The sequence below is a fragment of the Natrix helvetica genome, assembly GCF_964273705.1.
Source record: "Natrix helvetica genome assembly, chromosome: 14".
Classification (NCBI taxonomy): Eukaryota; Metazoa; Chordata; class Lepidosauria; order Squamata; family Natricidae; genus Natrix; species Natrix helvetica.
The window spans coordinates 6,133,689-6,148,363 of record NC_138564.1 but is presented as its reverse complement, the minus strand read 5'-3'; the positions used below and the strand labels follow the sequence as shown (position 1 = coordinate 6,148,363).

General features: G+C 44.8%; 2 protein-coding genes across 17 annotated transcripts in view; both read right to left on the bottom strand.

The window, feature by feature from the left end:
• Positions 1-2,499, bottom strand: part of EP400 (E1A binding protein p400) — a 97,797-nt gene extending 95,298 nt beyond the window's left edge. For all 14 annotated transcript variants that reach the window (XM_081966805.1, XM_081966811.1, XM_081966813.1 and 11 more), the window contains exon 1: positions 2,348-2,499. The gene's annotated coding sequence lies outside the window, so the exon portion shown is untranslated. The remainder of the gene's footprint in view (positions 1-2,347) is intronic.
• Positions 2,500-3,587: 1,088 nt separating this feature from the next.
• Positions 3,588-14,021, bottom strand: PUS1 (pseudouridine synthase 1). Of its 3 annotated transcripts, none has more exons than XM_081966932.1 (6): positions 13,690-14,021; positions 11,708-11,923; positions 10,472-10,609; positions 9,401-9,503; positions 7,621-8,318; positions 3,588-6,720 (listed from the first exon to the last, which is right to left on the bottom strand). In XM_081966932.1, the coding sequence occupies exons 1-6, from the start codon at positions 13,888-13,890 to the stop codon at positions 6,676-6,678; spliced, it is 1,401 nt and encodes a 466-aa protein (XP_081823058.1). In that variant the 5' UTR covers positions 13,891-14,021; the 3' UTR covers positions 3,588-6,675. The 3 variants fall into 3 exon arrangements, with proteins under 3 accessions (XP_081823058.1, XP_081823059.1, XP_081823060.1); XM_081966933.1 differs by lacking the exon at positions 13,690-14,021 and adding an exon at positions 12,683-12,852; XM_081966934.1 differs by lacking the exon at positions 13,690-14,021 and adding an exon at positions 12,388-12,591.
• Between the last annotated feature and the right edge of the window lie 654 nt (positions 14,022-14,675).

Below are 14,675 nucleotides of genomic sequence, written 5' to 3'. Positions count from 1 at the left end.
AGAGGGAAAAAGAAAAGGAACTGCCTTTAAAAATAGGATTTTAAGAAGTATTATACTTGACAGGTATGATCATTGAGAAAACAGTTGAGGCAGATAACACAAAGTATAGACAAAATCTTGGGAGAGCTATGGACTGATAAGCATTTGTCCAAGAAATCAAATCTAATTCGGTAGCACCCATCTTCCTAACTGGAAACATCTCTTCCCAATCAAATAAATACATAGAAACATTTTATTAAAGCAACCTTCCAGGCAATTGAAGATACTGGATGCATCCTTGTCAATTGCAAATAGCACTCTCCAGGAAGGGCAGCCCATTTAAACCCTTATTTAAAAAACTAAAAAAATATCGGGGCATCAGGAGAAACAGTCTTACTTCTGGCAGGGAACAAACTACACATCATCAAAAAGACTGTGCTCTTTGTTTCAAAGGCCAGCTCAAATCAGACACAACACCTTGATCAAACATGAGATAACTGTAAGAGTGATGATGTATTGTGAAGTTTCATTTTCTTTTTACCTATTTGCATTTTTGTATTAGTTGGATACAGTCAATTGACTTAATAAAGCTCCCTTCTTCTATTTCACCTTATACTACATGAATTTACTCTTTTATCTTTATCTTACATTTTATCCTGTTTTATCTCACTGCAGCTATTTGATATCACATATCTCATCTGATTTTATTCTATTTTACTGTGCTTGATACTCATCTTTGATATGCTCCACTGACTTAGAATAGAATATTATAACAGAGTTAGAAAGTACCTTGGAGGTCTTCTAGTCCACCCCCTGCTTAGGCAGGAAACCCTACACCACTTCAGACAAATCCAACTTCTTAAAAACCTCCAGTGTTGGAGCATTCACAACTTCTGGAGGCAAGTTGTTCCACTGGTTAATTGTTTTAACTGTCAGGAAATTAATACTTAATTAAATAAACCTTTAATTAATAAAGTCTCTTTCTCCTCCTTCTATTATTTGATCTTTTATCTTCACTTTATCTCACCGTAGCTGCTCTATCTTCCTTCACTCTATCTTATCTCATTTTATTCCATTTTACTCTGTCTGATTCTCATCTTTCATACGGTTGACTTAATCAAGTTTTCTTCTCCTCCTTCCATCCTTTTCTCTCCATCCTTCCTCCTTTCCCTTTCTCCTCCTTCCCTTTATACTATTCGAGCTCACTTTTTTTTAACCTTCCCTTTAACTTACCTGCTACCTTTTATCCTATTTTATCTCACCGTAGGCTGTTTTTATCTCTCCCCCCTTCACTGTATCTTATTTCATTTTAATTCTACTTCACTGCGGCTGATGCTCTTCTTTGATAAGGTCCATCAACTTAAAATAAAGTTTTTCTTCCTTTTTCAGATTAAGAGAGTTGGAAGGGACCTTGTAGGTCATCTAGACCAACTCAAGCAGGAGATCTCACATCATTTCTGACAGATGGCAGTCCAGTCTCTTCTTGAGAGCTTCCAGGGATGAAGCTCCCACAACTTCCGAAGGCAATTTCTGTCCCGTTGGTTGATTGTTCCCACTGTCAGAAAATTCCTCCTTATTTCCAGGTTGAATCTCTCCTTGGTCAGTTTCCATGCATTATTCCATTTGATCTTACTCCTTTTACCTTCCCTTTATCTTAACCTGCTACATTTTATCCTATTTTATCTCACTGTCGGCCGTTTCATCTCCTACCTCCCCCTTCATTGTATCTTATTTCATTTTAATTCTACTTCTCTGTCCCTGCTGATGCTCATCTTTGATACATTCCATTGACTCAATAAAGTCTTCTTCTCTTCTTTCCATCCCTCCTCCTCCTCCTTCGCCTTATACTATTTGATCTCACTTTTTTTTTACTTTCCCTTTATCTTACCTGCTACCTTTCATCCTATTTTATCTCACTGCCGGCTTCCGCTGTATCTTATTTCATTTTAATTCTACTTCACTGTGCCTGCTACTGTCAGTTCAGCTACTGTCCATTGACTGATCCATTATCCAGCAGGGCATCCTATCATCTATCCTTTAAGGGATCTCAGCAGCCTGTTGGACCAGAGAAGGACCGTTAATCGTGGCCGTTCACCCTAAAAAAAAAAGATGCAGAGGGAGAGGACGAGCAAACAGCCCCGAAAGAAGTCCAGCAAACGTGCCTTCCATAGGATAGTAAAAAAAAAAAACCGCGTTCGTCTATCCCGCAACATCACCTTTTTGGCCTTTGCCGCTTCCCGTTATTTCTCTCAGCAGGCGCGCGCGACGCCTGGGATGGATGCGCTCGTGGGGGGGGGGGGAGAGCGGGGACCGTAACGTTCCTTTTAGCGCGGCCTAAGCCGCCTAAAACGCAGCGCCGGCTGGTTACCTTTTCTTTCTTTTGTTTTGTTACGCCTTCCCGCGTCGGCTGTCAGGAAGCCGGAGCGCGCGAGGGAAGCGTCCGCCGATGCTCAGCGAAGACGGCCCGCTCCGAGCCGGGCCCAGCCTCGGCCATCCGCTCCTGACAGGAAACGGATGGAGACGTGGGGGTGGAGCCTGAGGAAGGGGAGGTGCCTGAGGAAGAAAACAAAAAAAGGGCGCATGCGTCGGCGGACGAGCGCCGGCAAGGGACAAAAAAAAAACCCCTCAGGAAAACGACGTGGTTTCCCCCCCCCCCTCTTTGTAATCGTACAGCTGGGAAGACATTCGTGCGCATGCGGGAAGAGCCTGGCGTAGAGACGTAACGGGAAGGAAGCCGGGGAAAGAAGTCCACACTCCGCATGCGCAATGGGGAAGCATTGCTAATTAAAAGGAATTAAGTCCTGGATTTTTATTTCAAATCAAATAATACTGTATATCGTCCTGGTCTTTAATTTTAAACGTTAATCTAACCATTTCGGCAGTCATTTTTTTTTCAAATTACAGCCTCCTCTGTAATTAAGTCTTGCATTTTGGAGTCTTGCAAATTACAAATTTGCTTTTGTAAACAAATTGGGTGTTACTATTCTCATAAGGCAGGGGTGTCCAAACTTGGGAACTTTAAGACTTGTGGACTTCAACTCCTAGAATTCCCCAGCCAGCTATGCTGGCTGGGGAATTCTGGGAGTTGAAGTCCACAAGTTTTAAAGTTCCCAAGTTTGGACACCCCTGTCATAAGGAGATATGTATTCTATTGATGCCCCTCTAGTCATGCGTTCTTGAATGCATTCAGTAAGGTTTAAAGTTATCCTAAGTCTTTCTCCCAGACAATTTATCTCTGACCTGGTCCTTTAGTCCTTTTCCCCATCACTCCAGTAACACAAGTCTGTCCATCTTGCTGTTGGTCATAACCTCCTCTTTCCACGTTTCTCACCATTATGGACTGGAGCAGTGGCTCACGTGGTTAGAAGACTGGCTTCAAAACCGAAGACCTCCTGCATGTCGGGGTGAGCTCCTTGCAGAGAGATAAAAGGAGCCTCCCCCTCACCCCACTCCTGGGGTATCCCTGGGCAAAGGTGATGTCACTCGCTAATCCTTTCAACCCAGAGGCTCTTTAAACAATGACGCCAAGACCATTATCATGATCCCACTTGAGTATGTGCCATGGGCAACTTTTTAAAAAAAGTTTCAAGGACATTCAGACACAAGCATCCTGTTAGAATCCAGTTTATTTCATTACAGTTACAGATTACTGATCTGGACAGATGAGTGTTTAAATTAGACATACCTTAAAGTCATGTGGTGATCACCCCCTCCCTCCATAAAGGTGGCTTAGTGGCTAAGACGTTGAACTTGTCGATCAGAAAAGTCGGCAGTTCGAATCCCTAGTGCCGCGTAACGGAGTGAGCTCCCGTGACTTGTCCCAGCTTCTGCCAACCGAGCAGTTTGAAAGCATGTAAAAAAATGCAAGTAGAAAAATAGGGACCACCTTTGGTGGGAAGGGAACAGCATTTCGTGCGCCTTCAGCATTGAGTCATGCCGGCCACATGACCACAGAGACATCTTCGGACAGCGCTTGCTCTTTGGCTTTGAAACAGAGATGAGCACTGCCCCCTAGAGTCGGGAACAACTAGCACATATGCACTAGGGGAAGCTTTACCTTTACCTAAAGTCACTTTTCCAGTCCTCTAAAATTCTATCCTGACCAAGGTAGAATTTTAGCAGGGAAACTACCAGGATTCTCATGCAAGAACAAAAAAAAAAAACCCTTTTAGTTAGGATAGATAGAACAATTTGATTTACAATCTGATCTTACCTATCCGTATCTCAAGAGGCTGAGATCCTGTCTCATCCTAATCGGTGATACAGCCTGTTTTTGGATTTTGCGTGCCCCTGCCACTGTTAACTTTTATTTTAAAAAGTGGGACTTAGGAAAACCATACTGCTTTTTAAGCGGGTTCTCTCAAACAGCCACGCTTCTTAATGGCATATTCCAGCCATTCAATGCCCCTGACACCAGGCTGATTCCTTCCAAGGTTTAGAGCTTACAAGCCAGTTAATTCAAATGACTAATTTATTCGTTCAGGAGAGAAATCTTGGTATGTATCTTCTTGTGAAGATCTCAAGATCAATACATGATTTGTGCTGCTGGGATCTGTTCTGGAGATCAACTGGGCTCGTTACAGAGAAGAGGTGCCTGGCAGACGGTGCTGTCCAAGTACCTAAAAAGGGAAAAAAGAACCGGAACAGACATTCCTAATTATGCATTTAGCAAGCCAAGTGTGAGATGATTTACTGCTCCCCAATCAATCAACAGGCAACAAAAGGGATGTTTGCTCCAACTGTAAGCCTCAAAGGGGATGAAATACCCTTCTGGACATCCAGTCAGGACATTTTCACTGTCTCCTCAGGCAATGCCAAGGCACTCCATGGGTTGTGGAGCCTCTGGAGTAAGGCTGAGGAAAAGCAGGAGCTGCAATGAATATTCTGATGATTACACCATTCATAACCCCCAAAACGTCAACCTTAAACTGTTTACTGTGGACATCACCCCATTCCTAAGAGGTCTCTAAGGGGGCGTGCATAAGCGCCCCTATCCTACTGTTCTCATCTATTTGTACTCATTTCTTACATACATAGATATACCTGCTTATACTTATATGTTTATATGTTATATTAATACTTCTACTTGTTTTCTCATACATGCTTGACAAAGCAAAATAAATACATAAAAGTAAATCTCTCCCTCAACAAACGAGCTGATGATGGAATTAAACTATCACTTATTAATTATTCCAATTCCTCACCCTTGGACCCAGAAATCAGAAAAAAACCCACGATATATTGTGTTGAACCCATGATGGAATTAAATGTATTTGCTAATTAATTTATATGTATGTAACCACGCCTCTCCTCCAGAGGACTCTAGGAGGCTTGCAAGCAATGAAAACTATCCAAGCAATTCCAAAGAGCCACAAAACTATTGATAAGCAAGGAACAATAAGAAGCATGTTAAAAACCACAATAAAGCACATAAAATTAACACTCTACAACCCATTCATTAAAAACTACCAGCACGGCCATTGCACTCGACTCAGATTAACAGATTGGAAGGGACCTTGTAGGTCATCTAGTCCAACCCCACTGCCTAAACAGGAAACCCTACCTACACCATTTATTCATTGTTGACATATTAAAAAATAAGACCTGCAGGAATGTGAAATTCTGATTTTTCAAGCTGGCACCAGGAGAATAACGATTAATAAAGCTTAATAGACAGATCTATTTTTTATCTTTAAAAAAGGTGAAAATTGTAGGCTTTGTCCTACAATTATAAATCATTATTATAAAAATTATTTTAAAAAATTCCAGCAGCTTTCCAACAATTTGGCTCTCCCGTGGCAATGCATTTTGCTCATAAAAATATAGTCACATAATAATTGGATTCAAATCCCAATTCACCAAATAAATGATAATAAACAGCCATTTATTTGCAGCTAAGCTGTTCTTTTATTCTATTTTTTTTTATTAGGGAATTCATAATCATCTATATACTCGTCCTTGACTTGCAAATATTCAGTCCGTTTTTTCAGTGTCGTCGTAACTTCGAACGGACACTAAATGAATGGTTAAGTCAACGACTACCTGAACTGATAGTCACCTAGTAAGCAAAACAACTACATTCTGACTTCTTTTTCTTGATGGCTTCCAACACTGAGAATGTTCTCTGACCTTCCCCCAGATCAACCAAATTATGGCAGCATTACATGCAGCCTGGATTAGAAATAATTTTTTAAAAAACCTTAGTACCTTGTGTCATAAGAAGCCTTTATTATTATTATTTTTTCCAAACGAATTTTAAAAAAACCTGAAATAGACAGTTTCCTTAAAAAAAGGAGATGAAACTCAGATGTTCCAATCCAGTGTTTGTTTCAACCACCACATTATTTGGTCTATGAGAAAGTGTAAATGTAAAACAAAAAATTAAAAATATATTGTTTTTACAAAAGGAAGAAAGAGTTTCCAAAATCCTTACTATTTGGCTGAGCCGATAATCACAGAAAGCTTTCCGAAAGAACAATTAATTTTTTAAAAAAAACATTTATAGAGCATAATTTAAACAGTGTTTGTTCCAGCTAGCATGTTTCCCTTTCCATTGCTGCAGTGAGGACAGAAAACATCATTTCTGTCCTTCTTCATATTTGGTTCAAGACTAAGGAATATCCGTCATTGAGAAAAGCTTGGTTTTCCTGGCCAAAAGGGACTAGAATCCAGGGTATCAAAGCGTGCCTACAATCCTCAATCAGAATTGTCTTCACATCCATCGCTGCCTTCAGGATCAGACTGAAAGAAGCAAAACATTTTAATTTTTCAATGGAGATTCTCCATCATCCAGGTCATAATAATCCCAAAAGTGGTTCCCCCTACCCCACCCAAAAGGCTTTCTTTTTTTCCCCTTGGAAATGTTTCGCTTATCATCAAAGAATAGAAGAGAAATAGAAAAGAAATAGAAAAGAATAGGAATAGAAATAGAATAGAAATAGAAATAGAAAAGAATAGGAATTGGAATAGGAATAGAAAAGAAAACAATAAATAGAAAAAGAAAATAATAGGAATAGAATAGAATAGGAATAGGAATGGAATGGAATAGAATAGACTAGGAATAGAAATAGAAAAGAACAGAAAAAGGAATAGAAAAGAATAAATAGAAAAAGAAAAGAATGGGAATAGAATAGAATGGAATAGAATAGAATAGGAATAGAAATAGAGAAGTCGAAAAGAAACAGAAAAGAGTAGGAATAGGAATAGAATAAGAGTAGAAATAGAAAAGAATAGAAATAGGAATAGAAAAGAAAAGAATAAATAGAAAAAGAAAAGAATAGGAACAGAAGAGAATAAAAATAGAAGAGAAGTAAGAAAGAAATAGAAAAGAATAAAGATAGGAATAGAAAAGAAAAAATAGAAAAAGAAAAGAATAGGAATAGGATAGGAATTCTTTATTGGCCAGGTGTGACTGGATACACAAGGAATTTGTCTTTGGTGCAGAAACTCTCGGTGTATACAAAAGGAAAAAAAGATACATTCATCAAGAATCATAAGATAGAAGCTTCTCGTCCAAGAAGCTTAGTTGAGAGGGGGACCTCAATACGAGCCTCACCACTTCTACTCCAGCCCCATCACCACTGAATCCCCCTGGTTCTTGGCCTGAGCAGGAGGGATCGTTTCAGAATAGTTTCCCCTTACCTTGGCATCTCGGGTATCTTCCTGCAACCTCGAGATGGTGGAATCAAACTGATGGTTGAAGAGCGTCCCCAGCCAGCTCATCATGGACCTCTCTTCCTTCTCCGTCTTGATAATGGTGGGGTAGATGTGCTGCTCTTTGAAAGCTGCGATCTTCTCCTCTTCTTCTGCCCATTCCAGGGCTTCGTGGAGGCCGTCGTCCCCAAACCGCTGGTTGTAGCTCTCGAAGTGAACCCGTTCCAAAATCAGACCCAGCCCGGGGGCTTTGGGAATGTCCACCTTCTCCTCTCCCCAGCTCTGCTCCATGATGGATTTGGCGGCGTGGCCCTTCACAATGGCGATCACCAAGCCGACCATCTTACGGATCTGGTGCATCATGAAACTCTGCCCTTTCACCTTGACCACCGCAAACTCCACGCCGTCCCTCACGAAGGGCTCTTCGCACAGCATCTCCATGATGTAACGTTTGGCGCTGGGGTCCTTGGGGCCCTTCTGGGAGGTGAAGTTGTGGAAGTTGTGGGTGCCTTTGTAGCAGGCCAGGAGGTCGTTGACGGCCTCCAAAGTCTCGGCACTCAAGCGGTAGGTTTCGTCCTGACGTGTGTCGTCCTTGTGGGCGAAGGCGAACGTCGGCAGCATGTAGGAATATGTCCGGGCGTCACATCTGTTCTTGGAATTGAATTTCCCTGTCACTCTTTTCAGCCCTGTTTTTTTTGTTAACAGACAAAACTTTAGGACAGGGATGGCTAACCTTTTTCTCCTTGCGCGGCAAAATCGAGCACACGCCTTCACCTACAATGCAACGTGCCCTGTCCCCCTGCACATGCGTGCACGCCCCCCTGTGCATGCGTGCAACACCCATAATGCAATGCACCGCCCCTGTGCATGCGTGCACGCCCCCTGCACGCCCCTGCGCATGCGTGCAACACCCATAATGCAATGCACTGTCCGCATGCATGCATGCATCTTCCACGCCCCGTGCATGTGTGCAACACCCATAATGCAATGCACCCCGTCCCTGTGCATGCATCCTCCACGCCCTGCGCATGCATGCAACACCCATAATGCAATGCACCGTCCCCATGCATGCACGCATCCTCCACGCCCTGCGCATGCATGCAACACCCATAATGCAATGCACCGTCCCCATGCATGCATGCATCCTCCACGCCCTGCGCATGCGTGCAACACCCATAATGCAATGCACCCTGTCCCCATGCATGCATGCATCCTCCATGCCCTGTGCATGCGTGCTACACCCATAATGCAATGTGCTACACCCATAATGCAATGCGCCCCGTCCCCCTGTTCATGTGTGCATGCCCCCTCCGGGGCCCCCACGTCTCCCCTGTGCATGCATACAACCTCCCGCATCTCCGCGCAACCCCGTTAAAATTAACTTTTTAATTTTAATTCCATTAAGATAAAAATTTTCCACAATTTTGGCTATTAATGTATGTTTTTTAAAAACAGATGCAGTGTCCTCGGGCAGAGGTCACTGGGCCACAAGGTTTCCCCCCCCCCTAAATCCTCCCCCACCCCCCCAAAACACAAAAAGGACGCAAATGACCAAACGCAAATATCGGCAAGGAATATAAATCCTTCCATTCCCCACCATCCAGTCAGAGTTGAAGAAGCTTCTTGGATGAGAAGCAAAATGTCTTCAAGGAAAAACAAAGACTGTTCAGTTGCCTCTTGAAAAAAAAAGCCCCTTTGGGACAACCCCAACCTGGATGTCTGAGAATCCCCAAGTTTCTTGTGTCTTATGATATCATTCTTGCCTTACCTAAAATTCTTATGTGAGAAGGCAGATGCTGGTTTATCTTCTGTAAAATATCTTCAATCAGCCAGACCTTCAAGGAAACAATCTGTCCGGCCGCAGACACACCCTGAATTCCCCCCCCCCCAAAAAAAAAGAAATCAAATAAAAATGAGGAACGGACTAAACAGAACTGGACAGAATCGGTACAACTGGTAGAGGTTATAAAAATGCCACTGAGTCACATTTCGAAGAACGTTTACGCCACTCTGCAATTTGCAATTCGCAGGCTTGAAAATATTAAGTGTTAAAATTAAGTCCCAGGAAAAAACAACAACTGTTCGTTCAAAAACCACCTGAATTGCTAAGATCATGGCATCCGGCTCTCTCAATTCCTGGTAAATAGATGTGGGAGAAATGGAGGTAGATTGTATTTTCCTGGGCTCCAAGTTCACGCAGAGGGGGACTGCAGCCAAGAAATGAAAAGACACTTGCTTGTGGGGAGGAAAACTATGGCAAATCTAGATAGTGTACTACAAAGCAGAGACAACATCTGCCAACAAAAGTGTGTCTAGTCAAGGCTATGGTTTTCCCAGTTGCAATTTATGGCTGTGAAGGTGGGATCATAAGGAAGGCTGAGCGCCAAAGAATGGAGGCCTTTGAACTCTGGTGCTGGAGAAGACTCCTGCGAGTCCCTTGGACTGCAAGGCCATCCAACCCGGTCCTTCCTAGAGGAGATCCACCCTGACTGCTCTTTAGAAGGCCAGATCCTGAAGAGGAAACTCAAAGACTTTGGCCACCTCATGAGAAGGAAAGACTCACTGGAGAAGAGCCTCATGCTGGGAAGGATGGAGGGCAAAAGAAGAAGAAGGGGACGGCAGAGAAGGAGGTGGCTGGATGGAGTCACCGAAGCAGTCAGCATGAGCTTCAATGGACTCCAGAGGATGCTAGAGGACAGGAAGGCCTGGAGAAATGTTGTCCATGGGGTCGCGATGGGCCGGACACGACTTCGCAACTAACAACAATGACCTATTCAGCACAATCTTTAATTCCCCGTCATTAAACCGATGGCCATTAGTCAAGAACTTCTGGTATTACCTTATCGGTCCTAGCACATCTCTGAAACGACATTTTCTTCATGTCTTCTCCATGGTTTTCTGGAATACATCCAGATTTTATGAGGGCTGATACTAGGTCATCTTCAATTGTCCTGTACTGGGAAGATTTCACGTTGCGCTAAGAGGGGGGGAAAAGAGAGAGGGAGGGAGGGAGAGAGAGAGAGAGGATTGACTGCATTGACCAAAGAATGAATTTGCCTGCGGCTTATTAAAAGCTGAAAACTGATTTACGAGGCCATCCGAGAAAGTCTTAACTCCAGCTGAACTGGATCACCTTTATCCAAACAAGGACTTTAGATCTTGAGAACCTTCAAACATCCGCAGAGAGCAGAATGTAACAGAGTTGGAAGGGAACTTGGAGGTCTTCTAGTCCAGGCAGGAGACCCTATAAGAAATACTAATGGATCTGATGGTCATTTCGACAAATCCTTTCTTAAGTAGCACCTAGAAGCTAAGAGGAACATACATGCCAAATTTCAAGTTTGTAGGCTTTACGGTTCTGGAGATTTCGTGATGTGTTTGAGTGGTATTTGGATTTTATAGAGAGAGAGAGATGTGGGTAAATGCATACTTTTGTATTGATTCATTTATTTAGTCGTTTTTTAATGTAGTGTATATTGGAGGCGGAGACCCTTTGAGAGCTGCGCGCAACGAAATTTCATTTTAACGTGTGCCGATTAGTGTACATTCCAAGTGACAGTAAAATTGTTCTATGGCGAACCTGTGGCACGCGGAGCCATTTGTTAGGGCACGCAAGGCGTTGCCCTGTCAGCTCCAGCGCGCATACGTGCGCTGGCCAGCTGACTTCGGCCTTCTTTTGAGGCCGTTTGGGGTGTGAAAAACCGGCCCTAAGGGCAAACCGGAAGTTTGGGAAAGGACTTCCAGTTTGCTCATAAGGCCGGTTTTCGCCCTCCGGAGACTTCAGGTGGTTTCCCAGAAGTCTCCGGAGGGCAAAAAATGGCTCTACGAGCAAACTGGAAGTGACTTCCCTGAAGTCTCCGGGGAGCCTCCGGGGGGGGGCTGTTTTTGTCCTCCCCAAGCTCCTAGAAAGGTGTGTGTGTGAGAGAGAGAGCTGGTCGTGCCCACAAGGGAGGGGGGCACACGCACGACCCCCTTGCGCTCCCCCCAATTTTGCCAGGGGAGCCAAAAAAGGTTAGCTATCACTGGTCTAGGTTCTAAGTCCTATTCCCACGTGCCATCATAACCAAGCACTCACCTGCATCCCGTGGTAGCCTTTTCCACAATACACCAGCAACAGCACAACTTTCTTCTTCGGGAACTTCTTCGCCTCGTCTTTGACCTCGTCCTCGTTGTCCTTCAGTCTTTTGGCATCGTGTCCGTTCTCCTCCTGCTTCCCGGGCTCCTTCTCCTCCCTCGGCCTCTTAGCCAGGCTGTTTTCCAGGCTTCCTAATTGCTCAGCCATTGCAAGACACTGGAAGAGGCCACAACAACAACCCCCACCCCCAGGAATGCACAGTGAGGACTAGTTACTGCGTTGCAAAGCTAGTTAGGTATGGCAGTCAAGTACAGTTGCAATGCAAGTCAGGGACAGTTGAAATGATAAGTTAGATATACCTCTAATGCTAGTTGGGTACAGTTGCAATACCAGCTAGCTACAGTTGCAGGTAGATACACCTGCAATGCTAGTCAGGTATGGTAGCCAAGTACATTTGCAATGCTAGTCAGGGACAGTTGAAATGATAGTCAGATATACTTATAATGCTAGTTAGGTACAGTTGCAATACTAGCTAGTTTAGTTGCAGGTAGATACAGCTAGATACAGCTGCAATGCTAGTTAGGTAGAGTAGCAATGCTAGCTAGGTATAATTGCCATGGTAGTTAAGTACAGTTGCAATCCTAGCTTAGGTACCTAAGGGTAGAAAAGAGAGAACCCACAGATAAAAATGGATTTTAATCTGCTCTGCAGCCCCCTTCCCTGGACTCTGAGGTGCTTGCATAGAACATAAAATAATATGGGTGGAAAGGATCCTTGGAGGTCTTGGTAGTTCAACCCCCTTCCCAAGGAAAAGGCCCTGTACCATCCGAAGAAATACAATAATACAATAGTAGAGTTGGAAGGGACCTTGGAGGTCTTCTAGTCCAACCCCTGCCTAGGCAGGAAACCCTATACCGTTTCAGACAGATGGCTATAAATAGCTGCCCAGTATAAATACAAACGCAAATAAAATACATGTAATAATACTGAAAAGCAGACAGAGGTTTTGCAGGAAAGAACGGTTAAAAAGGAAGCATGCCCGCCGTTGGAATAGGGACTCTGCCCTGCATGGATCTACAGATAAAAATAGGAAGGGGGAAGGAGATGCTGAAAATGTTTCTGTCTAGAGAAAGACAGACTGATGGGAGGGAGGGAAGAAGAGGGTAGTAGAGGAAGGGAGGAAGGAAGGGGGGAGGGAGGAAAAAAGAAGGGAGGGAGCAAGTAAATGAGAGGGAGGGTTAGAAAGGTAGGGGAAGGAAGGAAGGGAGGGAGGGGAAGGAAGGAAGAGAGGGGGTAGGAAGGAATGGACGAGGGAGGGAAGAAAAAAGATGAGAGCGAGGAAGTAAGTAAATAAGAGAGGGAGGGTAGGAAGGTAGTGAAGGAAGGAAGGAGAAAGATGACTAGGAGGGATGGACGGAAGGAGGAAAGAAGGAAGAAAAAGGAAGGGCAGGAGGGAGGGAAGAAGGACTTAAGAGGGAGAGAGGGGGTAGGAACAAAGGGGGAGGGAAGGGAGGAAGATGGGAGGGAGGGAGGAAGTAAATAAGAGAGAGGGAGGGTAGCAAGGAAGAAAAAGGAAGGAAGGAAGAGCAGGAGGGAGGGGGGGGAGAAGTAAGTAAGAGGGGATAGGAAAGAACTGGGAGGGAGGGCAGGAAAAAAGAAGGGAGGGAGGAAGTAAGTAAAGAGAGAGGAATGATAGGAAGGTAGGTAGGGGAAGGAAAGAAGGGAAGGAGGGAGAGAAGAAGGAAGTAAAAGAGAGGGAGGGAAGGAAGGAAAAAGATGGGAGGGAGGAAGGAAGTAAATAAGGGAGAGGGAGGGAGTGAAGGTAGGCAGAGGAAGGAAGGAAGGGAGGGAGTAGAGATGGGAGAGAGAACAGAGAAAAAGAAGGGAGGAAAGGAAATCCGGAGCGGAAAAGCAGGCAGGACCTTTGCAAAGGGCTTCCAGCCCCCTCTGGCTGGTGAAAGAGGAGAGACCCTCCTCCTTACCTCCTGAGCGGCGGCTCCCCTCCAGCCTTCGCCCACCCAGCGGCTAGATCTCCAGGGACCGGGCAAAACTCCGCTGGCTTCCTCGAGAAACCCAGGACCCGGGCGCCCCTTCCGCCGACCCCCGGGGCCGCTTCTCCATGCCCCGACGGCGACCCTCAAAGAACCCCAAATCCCCTTTGGCCCCCCCAGCAGCCTCCTCATTCCAGCAGGCGCTGCAGAGGAGCGGGGCTTCTTCTTTTTTTTTTTTTGCAAGCCTTCCGACGTGCAATGCAACCCCGGGTTCCCAACCCGGGACCACGTGTGAACCGGAGCAAAAGGAGGAGCGGCGGTGGGTGGGTGGAGGAACAATTATGGGATGGCGTACGGCAGGCGAAGAGGGACCGCGTGCAACGGGCCGGCCGTGCAAAGGCGTTGCGCGTTTTGCTTTTGCAAACTCACACTCTCTCTCACACACAGACACACACACAGACGCGCACAAAGAAGGCATCGTGCGCGCTGCTTTGCAAAAGCATCGCGTGAAGAGCGTTGCGGGTGATACCCGTGTCGAACCGAGTTTAAACTAGAATCCTGCATCCAGTTTTGGTCCCCGCACTATCAAAAAGGATGCGGAGACTCCAGAAAGAGTGCAGAGAAGAGCAACAAAGAGGATTAGGGGACTGGAGGCTAAAACATAGGAAGAATTGTTGCAGGAACTGGGTATGTTTAGCTTAAGAGAAAGAAGGACTAGGGGAGACATGATAGCAGTCTTCCAATATCTCAGGGGTTGCCACAAAGAAGAGGGAGTCAAGCTATTCTCCAAGGCACCTGAGGGCAGGACAAGAAGCAATGGGTGGAAACTAACCAAGGAGAGAAGCAACTTAGAACTGAGGAGAAACTTCCTGACAGTTAGAACAATTAATCAGTGGAACAGAAGTTGCCTCCAGAAGTTGTGAATGCCCCAACACTGGAAGTCTTTAAGAAGATGTTGGATAGCCATTTGTCTGAAA